This window comes from Chroicocephalus ridibundus, chromosome 16 (assembly GCF_963924245.1).
Source record: "Chroicocephalus ridibundus chromosome 16, bChrRid1.1, whole genome shotgun sequence".
In the NCBI taxonomy this organism is placed as follows: domain Eukaryota; kingdom Metazoa; phylum Chordata; class Aves; order Charadriiformes; family Laridae; genus Chroicocephalus; species Chroicocephalus ridibundus.
The window spans coordinates 5,392,671-5,405,518 of NC_086299.1; the positions used below are offsets into that span (position 1 = coordinate 5,392,671).

At 37.4% G+C, this 12,848-nt stretch overlaps 1 protein-coding gene across 4 annotated transcripts in view; it reads right to left on the reverse strand.

Moving 5' to 3' along the window:
* VPS13D (vacuolar protein sorting 13 homolog D) overlaps nucleotides 1-12,848 on the reverse strand; it is a 103,337-nt gene that overhangs the window by 71,228 nt on the left and 19,261 nt on the right. For 2 of the 4 annotated variants that reach the window (XM_063354063.1, XM_063354061.1), the window contains exons 21-30: nucleotides 11,686-12,720; nucleotides 10,718-10,808; nucleotides 10,039-10,165; nucleotides 8,986-9,166; nucleotides 7,857-8,039; nucleotides 5,017-5,236; nucleotides 4,318-4,528; nucleotides 4,043-4,214; nucleotides 2,701-2,813; nucleotides 1,935-2,144 (exon numbers count right to left, since the gene is read on the reverse strand). In XM_063354063.1, coding sequence (XP_063210133.1) covers nucleotides 1,935-2,144; nucleotides 2,701-2,813; nucleotides 4,043-4,214; nucleotides 4,318-4,528; nucleotides 5,017-5,236; nucleotides 7,857-8,039; nucleotides 8,986-9,166; nucleotides 10,039-10,165; nucleotides 10,718-10,808; nucleotides 11,686-12,720 — 2,543 coding nt within the window. Of the gene's footprint in view, nucleotides 1-1,934; nucleotides 2,145-2,700; nucleotides 2,814-4,042; nucleotides 4,215-4,317; nucleotides 4,529-5,016; nucleotides 5,240-7,856; nucleotides 8,040-8,985; nucleotides 9,167-10,038; nucleotides 10,166-10,717; nucleotides 10,809-11,685; nucleotides 12,721-12,848 lie in introns of all 4 variants that reach the window. The other 2 variants (XM_063354062.1, XM_063354060.1) reach the window with 1 other exon arrangement.

A 12,848-nucleotide genomic window follows, 5' to 3' on the forward strand; every position in this document is an offset into this window, starting at 1 on the left:
CATATAAACTTTACATCTTGTGTACATTTAAAATGATGCAGAAAACTACCAGTATCTAGCAAGTAAGAACCATACAGAACTTTACAGGGATACACTTAGTTTACAGAGTGTCTGGCCTTTAAAATACATATACATATATATATTTAAACAGATTGAAATTCATCGAGTTGTTGTACCCACAGAAACCCAACAGATCTTAACTGCATGAATTCTAAGCTGTAATGATACAAAAGATGAATTGAAAAACTACGTAACAAAAAATTAAATTACAAAAGCTCCTTTAATACATTTAAATTATTGATATTATTTTGCAAAGTCTCAAATTTTAAAACTGCTCTTTTTATTATTCTTTTACATCTGTTCGGTATCAAATCTAACAGACTGCGTGTGAAATTTAGACCTGGCTCCATATCCCTCTAGAAGATTAGACATACAATGTGTTTCCTCTCACACCCTGACAGCATTTTGCAGCACAGGAAGCTTCTTTGTCATTCCGAAAAAATGCTAGCCTTACTGAACTTTTAGCATCACATTTTGAATATCTGGCTAGGAGGGATAAAAGCGTTTGGCTCCGTGATCTGGAATACCGATTTTATTTGGTCATGCTAACTGGAAAATAATCTAAGTGCTTAAATACCATGAAACAATTTTATATCCAACACATTCTGAACCATAAAACCTCTAAAGAGCTGTAATTCCTTTGTGAGAAGCAGCCTGCCCGCACTGCTTCCAATAGTAAAAGCCTTTAACCCTCCCCGGCTCTCCAGGATATTTCCAAAAGGCATGAGCCAGTATAACACTATCACTGAGCTCCGCAAAAGCTTACATCTAGTGCCAAGGATGCTCTCACCACTAAAAACGTAACACATGCTTATGTGGCTAACATTTAAAAGCGCAACAGTTGGGAAGAAAATTCCTGAAACTATCACTCATAAACCAGACTAGGCTACACTGTGCAAACCAACCTCCAGTCTAGGCAGACACTGGATCAGCAGTTACATGAAAATATTTTTTCAGTGTTATTCAAATCAAAATCTTGGTGTCACAAACTTATTAAGTACTTAAAACCATCACGCATTATTGAAGTTTCCCTCAATTGCCTAAAGTTTTTTTGCTTGTTTTTTATGAACAAATGCCTTCAAGATTTCCTATTGGACTATAATAGTCCACAGATTTTTTTCTACGTTACTCCTGCAACCGCTTCAGAAGGTATCATACTTATAAAAGCGTTAGAAAGCTGGGTTGGGTCAGAGAGCCTGATCAAAAGTGAAAGCAACATCCCTAGTCATCTCACTTCACTCCCAGCGTGAACCCATAAAGCGACGCTTAACCTTGGGTAAATACCAACATTATACTTTATATTCCCATTTTCAATATTAAATTAGAACAAAACAGATATCCACTGTGATGCCTTTAAGCACTCCAAGAAACTTGGATAAGGAAAAACAAACAGGGTGGGACAGAATACAGAAAAGAATGTAGAGATTGTTTTTTGAAAGAGGTGCCATTTCTGTATTTATCTGATTCTCTCAGAAAGGCAAGTCTGACACCTACTGGAAAACAGCTTTTGCACAACTTATATTAAAAATTCCACAATATGGTTTTAGGCAAACTACAAGGCCAAACTTATCAAGCTTTAAGCACTACTGATTTTAATAGACCAGAACTTCATCTGATACATTACACATTCAAACCTATTTTTTTAATTGCAACAAGGGAAAACAAAAATAAAAATCCATCAACCTTCGGTTAATTAATAACTGCAGATTTCAATCTATCGGGTACCACTGACAACCCCAAAAATGTCTTCACTTTTAAATACAATGCCAGCAAGTTTATCTACATTAATAACAGCTGTACTAAACACAAGACAATCCTGATCGAGTATGACCTTATCAAAAACAAGCAAACAGATAAATCTCAAAATGACCAACCTGAAGTGCAACTCAATCTGGATTGCTCCTGGACTACTAGTATTCTTTGATGACTGAAAAATGCAGTTAAACACATTTGGGGTGCCTGCAGCAGACTTCTGTCCAGCGTAACGTGTGTCAAATGCCATCATGGAATGAGAGACCAAATTTACAGACTTCGTTCCATTTGAAGAGCTTTCAAAAAGCAACTTGGATTTCTTAAAATCAAACCTAGGCGAATAAAAAGGAAACCAATACATTTAAGAGTCTTGTAGCTCATTTATTTCTAGAAGTCACTTTTTTTAAAAGTATGCATGGTATACGGCTTATATCTTTCTTTTACATATTTTCTAAAACAACTGTAAACATATCTCATGTCACCAAGATAGGAAGTATATCTATACTGTATGTAATAATATTTTCCACTGATATAGAACCTTCTGGCTTAAAAAAACCACACAAAACAGCGCAGCAGAAATCTGTTTTTTTAAGATTACCCCTCAACATTTTCTTAATTAGAATACCATGTCTTGGGCAAGTCCACTGATTGTCAACTGAACTGCAATTTCAAGGACAACTTGAAAGACGCAGATGTCATCTTCTGAACAGTGTCATTCCCTTGCATCTTTCAGATCAGCTAAAACTCTCAATTTGGACTCTATTTCTAAGAAATTCTATTTCATCGCATTATTAAACCATAACCTCATGTAGTATGTTAATTCCTGTCCTATAATCTCTCATATGAGCACAGTATTCAGCATAAGGTACTCAGTAACAAAATTCCTACCTGGCTAAAGAGCTGCAGCCATCTTTTCCTTTTGGATCCATCAGTTCCAGACTCACATTAACCATGTCAATGAGGAATGACATGGAAGTATACACTTCTCCACTCAAAACTGTCTGAAAGTGGAAAACACCAACATTCTTTTTAAGAGCATGTTTAACTCTCATTCCCAAATTAAATTTGGTTATTTCAGACAAATGCAAACAACTGCAGTGGCTTTCTCCTTCAAAGAGTTTCATTAACCATTGCTGGCAAAAAGTTACACTTCACAACAGTGTAGCCTTCAACTTGAAAAACGTTTATTAATCCTTTTTCACACTACTGTTCTATAGTTTCTTTGTTCTTAAATAAAATGACGCTGTCATCATTCCCCCTCCAAAAAAAACCAAACAGCCGACAATTCTTTCAAACTGTTTCAGATACATTCAGATTTGTAGTTTCTAAAACTTAAAGCTTTTTTTTATTTTTTTATTTTATTTTAGGTGAAAAGCCTGACATGAAGAGCATACTTCTATTAGGAGAACTTCACCCATTCTCTCCTCTCTTAAAGAGAATCCTAGATGCTTCTAGCCATTTTCCCCCCTGCTGTGGTCACATATTTACTTCTTAAGCAAAGATTGTTCAACAGCTTCCCTTCCCAGTAATAAGGATAAATATTATTTCCAGATGCTGCCCACACTTTTCCTGAAAGGACAGTATTTGACAACAGCCAAATAGGCGATGCTTGAGAACCTGCTCAAAAAAAAAAGGCTCAGTTCTGCTGTAAAGCTTTTAATACTGAAATTCTTCTTTCAGATTTATAGGAGAAAAAGAGGGCTTTTAACCCAAAGTTAAAAACACATTCCACAATCTCATAAGTCTTTAGGAATGTCCTAGACACCAAGGGAAAGGAATCATCACCCTGCACATGACTACAAGATAACCTTCAAGTCCCTCCAAAAAGCTCCATGCAAATGGAAAAATCTTCATCTTTCTAATGTACCGATAATATACTGCAATAGCAGATCGGCTTAAATGCCTCAGAAAAAAAGGTACAGTTTTCATAGCTTTGTTAACTTTTTTTCCCACCGATATATTTAAGCAGAAGTAAACTGAACTAACAAACATAGAAACATGAAGCAACCATAGAAGTAAGATACACCTGGAAGGCAATGGTATTGCTGAGACAAACCTGAATTCACAGGTGTGCCTCCAGACAAAACAGTCCCCTTGTTGTTTGTCTACCTAAATTTTCTTTTTTGTTTTTTAAATCTACCAGTTCACCTAGTAAACTACAAGAAAATAACAGATATTTAGCCTAACCAGCTAAACCCCCAGACATTTCAAGACATACAGCTCCTCTTACATGGATTCTTGGATCCTGCAAATCGTAAGGCCGCATGAACTCTTCTATCGGCTCCCCAAGGTTGTTCTCCAGCAGTCCACGGATCAGTTTGTACTTATTCAAGTCCAGAGAGCAATGGACTGATGACAGGTTGCCATGTATCGATATGTCTGCAACTGCATGACTCAGCTCTCTGCAACAAAGGAAAAAACCTCAGTATTGCAAGGTGCTGCAACACAGCAGGCAATATTTTTAAGATATAATAAAGGGCATCTAAGCCACTGGTTTAAACTCACTTGTCTAAGTTTCTCTCTACTTGTAACTTCAGTCTGAAAGGTTCTGTTAATAGGCTTCCTCCTGTCTGCCTCACAAAGTAGGACGGAAAGCTCAAATCCGCACTTGTATCTTCCACAGCCTTTGAATACTCTCTCTGGTACCTTTCCGCAGCAAATATGTCCATGTCCTGCAGATCAACCACAATGCAGTCTAAGAGGCAGATGTGATCCTCTGCAAACGCACAGGAAATAATATATTAAGAAAGAAAAAAAAAAGAATCTGTACAGAACTAATGCAACTTACTTTAAAAAGAAATTTATTTTGTCCTGGAAGTTATTGTGGTTTTGTTTGCTTGTTTGTTTGTAAATTTTTTTATTGACACTCATCAATATCTGTAACTACCAGATACCAAGCTCATTCACAGGTAAACATAAACTCTTAATTAAGAGTCCAAATAGATTCCTTTTATGTTTGAATATGTATCTCAAAACATGCCCAAATTGCAGGACTGTTCGCCCAGAACCTGAACTACAATTCCCCAATCTTTTAAGCTGCAAAAATCAACCCTGAAACTAAGAAGTCCTTTCTTTTTAAACCTACAATCATTAGACCCAGCGCCTTACTTTTTCAGTATCACACAAAATACTAGAAAAACTGCACTCCATTATTTTAGAAGGAAAAAGAGCAGCTCTGTGGGGTTTCTGTTATTTGTCACATACCTGGGCTGTCAGGGTTTGGTACGACAGGGAGCTTTGACTGTTGCCCTTGTGGCTTACTCAACGCATTCAGCACAGGCTCGCTCTTCAGTCGAGAAATGTTTGTTCCTGATGATTTCTTCATGAACAACCCTTCCATCGCTACTTTTGATTCTTCAGCACTTGTTGTTTTCTTCATGTTATGTTTTGGGGTTCCCACAGGAGATGAAAATTGAACTGAATCCTGCTAATGAAAGTAATTGTGTAATTAACAATAGATTTGTAATTTAAATTCTAAGTAACTGATTCACCACAGTTAAAGTTGCAAAAAATTCCTGTCAAAAACCTAAATATTTTATCTGAATGCCACTATCTTTTACTGTAGAAAGATGACCAAACTTTTTTCCTATAACCTTAACAGCAGATTAAAACATTTCCTTTTATAAAACGTTTATTTCACTGTTTTCAAAAAAGCTGTGAAATCTTTTCAATGAGAAATTAATTCAAAACCAGTGGGGTTTGCACAAAACAAAGAAAAAAAACCCCATGTAAATGAAATTAATACAAAAGAGGGGGCAAGACTGTCAAGATATCAAGCATTTCTTGTTAAATATTTAAAGCTGCTTTTCAGAACGCCTTCAGATGATGAAAACATACGCCATGATTTCTGCAAGATCATGTCGGCAACTTAATATTTTATCAGAATATGTGAACAAACACTATATACATGAAGTTATCATTTTATGCACTTTAAATACTTCAGACATCATACAAAAACGTGCCCTAAAATTTTTCTGCAGCAGCTAAGCTCAAGATAGAATCAATCCCTACCCTCATTGTTAAAATCCCCACAGGTGAAAAAAGAAAAGCTCGTTTATATTGGTGTATAACATTTAGACATTTCCTTATCACCACGCATCCAGTGGAAATCTTACAAGCTTTTCCACCTTCATGATGCTGTCTACCATCAAAAACCTGCAAAAGGTATAGCTCGCTACTAAAACAGTCACATCAACATTAGGAACTAATTCTCCCAAAAATGTATCTAGCGGAACAGGTTTACAAGGCACCTTTATACTCTGAAGCCAATTTCAGGGTTCATTTAGTCCATTCTGATTTAAATTTATTAACCTCATGTTTCAGTTTTACTGAGCTCCACATGCCCTAGCAGGTAACGCTCGTCTGGCTCTAGCGACCCACTTCCCCTTCCTCTGGGATCGCTCACTTGACCCACGACTGCAGCTTTGTTACTGTCATTTCCCACCTTTCTGTATCCGGCTCCTGATGTCACCGTACAATCCTTACTCATAAATTTTCCTTTCTGCTTTTAATTATTAATCTTAGTTGCCTTATCTGGTTTTTAAATACTATTCATTGGAAAAATTAATTGCAGCCATGATCAAGGATTTTAAGATCAAAAATTTGAAGACATTAGCATTTAAATTTATACTGTAAAGACTGAAAAGTACATGCAAAGAAAAATCATCACATCATCTATAAATCTATGAATTTATGCAAGAAATACAAATTAACAGCTCGTCAGACATGCATAAAGAGCACACCACAACAAATTTAAATCCAGTTCTTACAGAATTCAGCAAAGTCTTTAGAACAGAAACGTAATTTTTAATGTATAAAGGAACTTCTAAAGTGCTAAATTCCACAAGAAAATTTCCTTTTTTTTAAATGAATGAGGAGCACCTGAATATTACTATAAAGACATGAAATACCTCAAATAAAACTGGATCCTTGTATGCATTGCCTTGTAAAATCAGATCCTCAAAAATAAACATAGGACAGATAAAAAATAAAAAAAAAACACCAAACAAAAACCCGAAACCCCCACCCAATCCCATTTCAAACCCCCAAATTCCTTCAGTGCTGCATAACACAGTATTTTTAAGTTGAAATACAATTACTATGCACACATCCTTTAACTTCTAACATTAATTTCGGAATCTGCCACTTACAAACCTTTAAATAAATCAGCACACTAGATTACACAGGACCACTCAATATTACAGACCAATATTTCCTTACAGTAAAGACATTGGTAGATACAAAGCAGATGGAGGTAGAAGACACACCACAAAACTGCTGTAGCAATTCAGTCCACCTACTTTCTGCCCCCCTTTAAAATGGGATTAGGAGGTTCCCAGAACAACTACCTATTTTGTTCCACAGGTTAGATATAGAAGCCATCCAAGATAGATCTTCCTTACCTCAAATTTTGTGGCCGCATCTCTCAACAGCAACACCAACTACTCCCTGCCCTGTACCTAGCCTCAGGCTCAAGCATTCGCTGGAAACCTTTCATTAGGTTTCACCTAATAAAAGCAACTACACGCTCAGTTTAAACTACTGCTCAGTTTCATTAAGAGCAGAAAAAAAAGGAATTAAAACCAATTCAGTGTGTTCCAGCAACTCTCAGCCAATACAGATCTCTATTTTCTGCTACTCACGCTGTTGAAATTTTGTTTGGCGAAGAGTTGAAGCAGCCACCAAACAGGGTTAGCTGAAAGCTCATTATGCTCCCACATCCAGGTGTACATCCCCCTGGATCCTGCTTCCTAACAAGGCCAGTTCTAGCGAGTTCCCCAGAACTGTCTCCCCCAGCTCTGCCCTGAAGGTCCAGAACGCAAGCCCAGGTGCAGGCGCAGGAGGGCACAGCTGGGCACAATCAGCGGCAGATTGGACCAGACCCAGGAGTGCCCAGTACACTGCCAGGGACTGTTTCCCTACCAGTAGTACAAAGTGTAAATATAAAGTAAAATCTAAGAATCATTTACCATTTTGATACAGAAATAAAATGCACAAGAACTAGAAAAACCACAAGCTGCTAAATTAAGAAGTAATTTTCTTACCTTGTTCTTTAATGAAAAAGTACCCGGCATACCCGCAAACAGAAATCTGTTCTTGACTTTCAGTTTTCCAAGATTAGCTACAATAAGGCTGTTAGACTTTGAGCTTTCAGGTATGAGCAGAACAGGAGCACCAGCCTCAATATCAAGAAGAACTCGGGAGGCTCGCTGTGCTTTATCTCGTACCTGAGAAGAGCAAAAATTCATTAAAAAAAAATGCAGGGGTGGGGTGATTATTTCACACTGATTAGTACTGAATTCAGGAACACTATTCCTTGATCTACAAAATTAAGACATGATAAAATTTTATACAAAAAAAAAGAGAAGAGCTCTTGTTTTAGGCAGAGAATAAAGGCTAGTTAAAACGGACAATGATGCAAAGAGCACACACCTGTGAAACAGGCGCAGCAATCAGGAGTCCCCACTGAACTAAGAGGCATAACAGACACTACGACTTAAAGAAAAGATTACTTAAGAAAAATTCCTCATGGTAAAAAACCCATAATTTAGAACACGTTTCAAAATCAGATTCAAGCGTCCTAACTGATGCACAATGAAGTATTTTAATATATGCAAGTATAAACTGTCTTTCTTCCCATTATGAGAAGCGACTTTTTAAACAAGACTATTAACTATATTAAACCCTCTCGCAGTAGGTTTTGTACAAAATAGGCTATAACTGAAGCTCAGCATCTGATTTTCTCTGTCTACCAGCCATCATACTTAATCAAGGACATACACCTGAGTAGAACAGAAGGACTTCTCACTTGGTTTTGTCCTTATTCAGGTATTGTAACTACCTGGCAAACAGTGGAGAAAGAGGCAAGACAAAATCTTGAGCCCTGTTTGTCCAGCATCACAAAGACAGGAAAACACCTGCATATGGCAGGATCCGGGTGCCAAAGTGTCAAGTAATGTGCAAATTTGGTATTCTGCACTCTCAAATAGCAGAAGGATGGTCCTAAATAAGGTCTTTTAACTACAAGATGAGTATGAGCCATCTCCACTAACATCAGAACTCTAAAACCTCCCATCATTTCAACTCACTGAGTTGATGCACTACCATAAATTTTATACTTCACTTCAACTTCCAAAAGAAGGCTAGGAAAGAACAGAAAAAACCCAGACATACTGTTTGTCCTTCAATCGCTGCTCTCTGCCGCCCCAAGACATCTTGAAGTTGAGTAAAATGTTGGATGAAAGACACCACCTCTGCCTGGAAACGCTGAGTATGCACATACTGAACAGATGCCATTCGTAGAGTGACACGAATATCACACTCCCTCTGCAGCAACGGATCTGCCCTCCCATATCTATGATAAAAGTTGAAAAGAAAATTTAGCTATCTTAGCTACGTTTGACAAATAGGGCTATTCATTTTTTTGCGTTGAAAATAACAATATAGAGGATTTAACTGATGTTCACAGTACAGAAATTAAAATTATTTCAATTATAGATGTGAAAAAATGGTTTTCTATTAATTATTGCTAAATTACACATATTTAAGTGCTACTGAGTTTTAATTAAGCAAACAGGAAAATTCTACATTCAGGATGTACCTCTAAGCTCTACATCTAACAGATACATCTTTGGTGATGTTATACATCTGAACGGTAGCTTATAAGGACTCTACTGCAGGATAATATGTAGATTCAACCCAGAATGAGTGTGCTGTTACATTTGAAATTAGTTCCATAGCATTGCTTGGGTGATTTCTAATCTGATTAATCCTAGTGGGTGGAGGAAGGGGCGGAAAACCATGAAACATCACAGGATAAGACGTACCGCTTTGCACAAAGCTGAATAACTTCGAGTACACTATGACAAAAGCAAACCCTTAATTCCAAAATTAAGGAGCAACGGAAGATCTATTTACTCAGTTGAAAACCTCTTCCTACTTTTAAAAAACAAATACTATTTTATCTAGGAACAAATCATCACCTAAATACTTTCAATAACAGCTTTAGAGGGAAATAAAAAACTATTTTTCCTGATAAGCCATGTACATTGCAGCACGAAGAAAAGCAAAAATCCTAAATTTATGATTGAAAAGGTTCGAAGTCTCGTTTAAGTCACAAGCGTCCAAAGCAGAATCACGCCGACCTGACAGTTGTTTGGTTTGGTTTGTTTGGGGGTGGGGTGCTAATGGTGTTAATATCAAGTAACAAGAAGTTTAAATTCATACTTATAGACTTGGAAAATAAGTGCCTCTTCACCACTTGTAGTGAAACGTTCTCTGTAAAATTCTCCATGAGCTGTAAGATCGCTTAAGGACATACTTCCAATACTTCCTTGCAGGGCTAAATCTCCCTCTGCAAAACAAAAGACAGACAATTAGGATCCTCAAACACAGATAAGTTGCTAAACCCCAAAAGTTTCTGTTAGTGGGATAAACCTGTTACAAGTAACTAAATAAGTAACATTCAATCAAACATCAAACCTCACATTCAAAGAAAATCTCCTCTTTCTGCTACGAAGATTTTATTAACCTAAACATAACTGTATGCTTTACGTACATAATGTGATCACAGCACTTTGATTTGTGAAAACTTAGATAGAACTTTTTATCTCTAAAACTGTAATATACACTATTGTTATGCTCCGTGAAAGTGAAGTATTAAAATCCTAGCCAATCTCAAGAAAAACGATAAAGGGTTTGACAACTGGGAGGGATGCGAGGATTTAAAATCAAGCCTGAAAGAGCAGAGGAAGAAGCAGTGGGAACAGAACGTGCACCTTCCTCAGGAAACAAACACACAAACCACCCAAGGAGCACCAAAACAAAAGCATTTCAAATCACAACTCCAGTGCACGCCTCCTTTTGTTTTAAACTGCACCCATCCTTAGCCCTGCCGCCTACTCACCAATCACTTCCATGTGAGCTGCAAGTTTTGACACACTGGCTTTCGCAAGCTCACTGGTCGTCTTATTCAGTACTAACGATAGAGAATGGACCTGGTCAAACAAAAAGGAACAGGTTGGTATTAAACAATACGACTTCGTAGCTGGAACTTCTTGTTAGTTTTTTTCAAGACAGTTGCACTGTGACACATAAACGGCAAACAAGACTTATCTGCTTGGGAGACACTGGACGAAAGCAACCTTTTTACTTCCTTGTTTGCACATTAATGGGTCTCCCAAGCAATTTAGAATTATCATGTGATAACAAATCCTGGCACTGCTGTCTTCATCCTTTTCCTTTCAAGACTTGTCATTTTTAGGCTGCAGGACCTCTGGACAAAGACTATATATATACACATAATTATTTTTTTAAAAATACATGTTTATACATATATATGTATAGACATGGATGTGTATATATATTTATAAAAGTATATACTTTTTTAAAAAAAATAAACTCCATAGTACCTAGAACAGAAAAGTGCCCATTTCAGTATGCCAGGTCTTTAATATTGAAGCAATCTTATCATTTTAAGAGGTAACAGACATTTAGTCTGTCCCCTGCATCACCCCAGGGAAGCAACAGTCACTGCCCACCAGACTTACACTTTTGGGCACAGAACAGACTGGATGGGGCATGGGGCGGGGGCTGGGTGTCAAATTCTACCCGTGAGAGCTCCACTGGATGAACATGGAGCATTCTAGTTCAGCCTCCCTTCAAGTGGCACACCCGTGTCTAAGGAGGGTCACAAAGCAGGGCAGCTCTGCACTTTTGAACTACATCTACACACTCTTTAAATCTACAGTTTCTCAATTTATGCACACACCTCACTAGAATATAGAACATTTGATTTAAATGTCACCTTAAGTTTCTATAAACCAGACGTTTTATGACAGACAATCCAATTACTATTTTGCATCTCAAGTATACCTTCAGATCCAGCTTAGTGTTTACAGGCTCTTGGGCTGGAGAAGCTGACAAGGTACTTATTTCTGATTTGATTGTCTGCTGAGTATCTTCAGGTTGCAGCTTCATAGCATGGTTATCAGCAGTGGATCCAATCCCAAAGAAATCCAGTATCACTACCCAAGTTTGCAAAGTTATTAAGACATCTAGACAATTAAAATCAACATCTACACTACGGTTAATTTTGTTATAGTGAGAAGAAAATTCAGGATGTTTCCTATCCACTAGAAATATATTGATATGAACTAATGAATCATCAAAGTTACTTTTTCCACAGGGCAACTTGGATCTGTCTGCTGTTGGAGAAGGAGGTGGAGTCAGAGGATACTCAGAATCAGCATCTTCTTTTTGCTTCTTACGAGAGGCACAAACTGGTCTTTGGTATAGCTGAAAGACATTAGGTGCTTCTTCCATATGGGAAGGCAGGGAACGTGGCATATCTGGATATTCTACATTGGATACGGAGGGACAAGACTGTGAAAGATATTCCTTATGTGCTAAACTGGATGGCTTGGGTGCTCCACGGGACACCATGAGATTCTTATACATAGAGTCTGGGTTTTTTTCCAGAAGATCTTCCATTAGCAGAGACCGCAAGGCAATCTGAATAGACAAAGTCTGAGGATGATCTTTAGCAAACTCAACATCAAAATCCTGAAACTTAAGGCTGACAAGGCCTTGTGCACCAAGGGTAAGATCACCACTTAACTGAACCTGGAGCTCTGAGATATGAAAGTTTGCTTGAATCTGAGTAAAAGATTTTGTTTCCCTGACAGCTAACGACTTGTTTGGAACAGAATTAAAACTAGAATGGCTGAATAAGCCATTTTCCTTCCGTTCACTTGAGAATTCTGTGCCTGTACTATGAAGTGATGCTGAAGGAGAACTCTGACCAGTTGAAGATACAGAAGTGCTTGGAAACTTGTTCAAGTCTTCACTGTAAATTAAATTATCCAGAGTCTGAAGGACTTGTTCATACACATGTTTTGCTAACACCACCTACAATGTAGAAAAAAGAAACAATCACCACGTTAGAGCTCCCTATCTTAATAAAATCAGTACGTGTATTTTAAAACTCACAAGTGGAAATAATTTCAAACCAGACAAATTTTAAGTTTGTCCACATG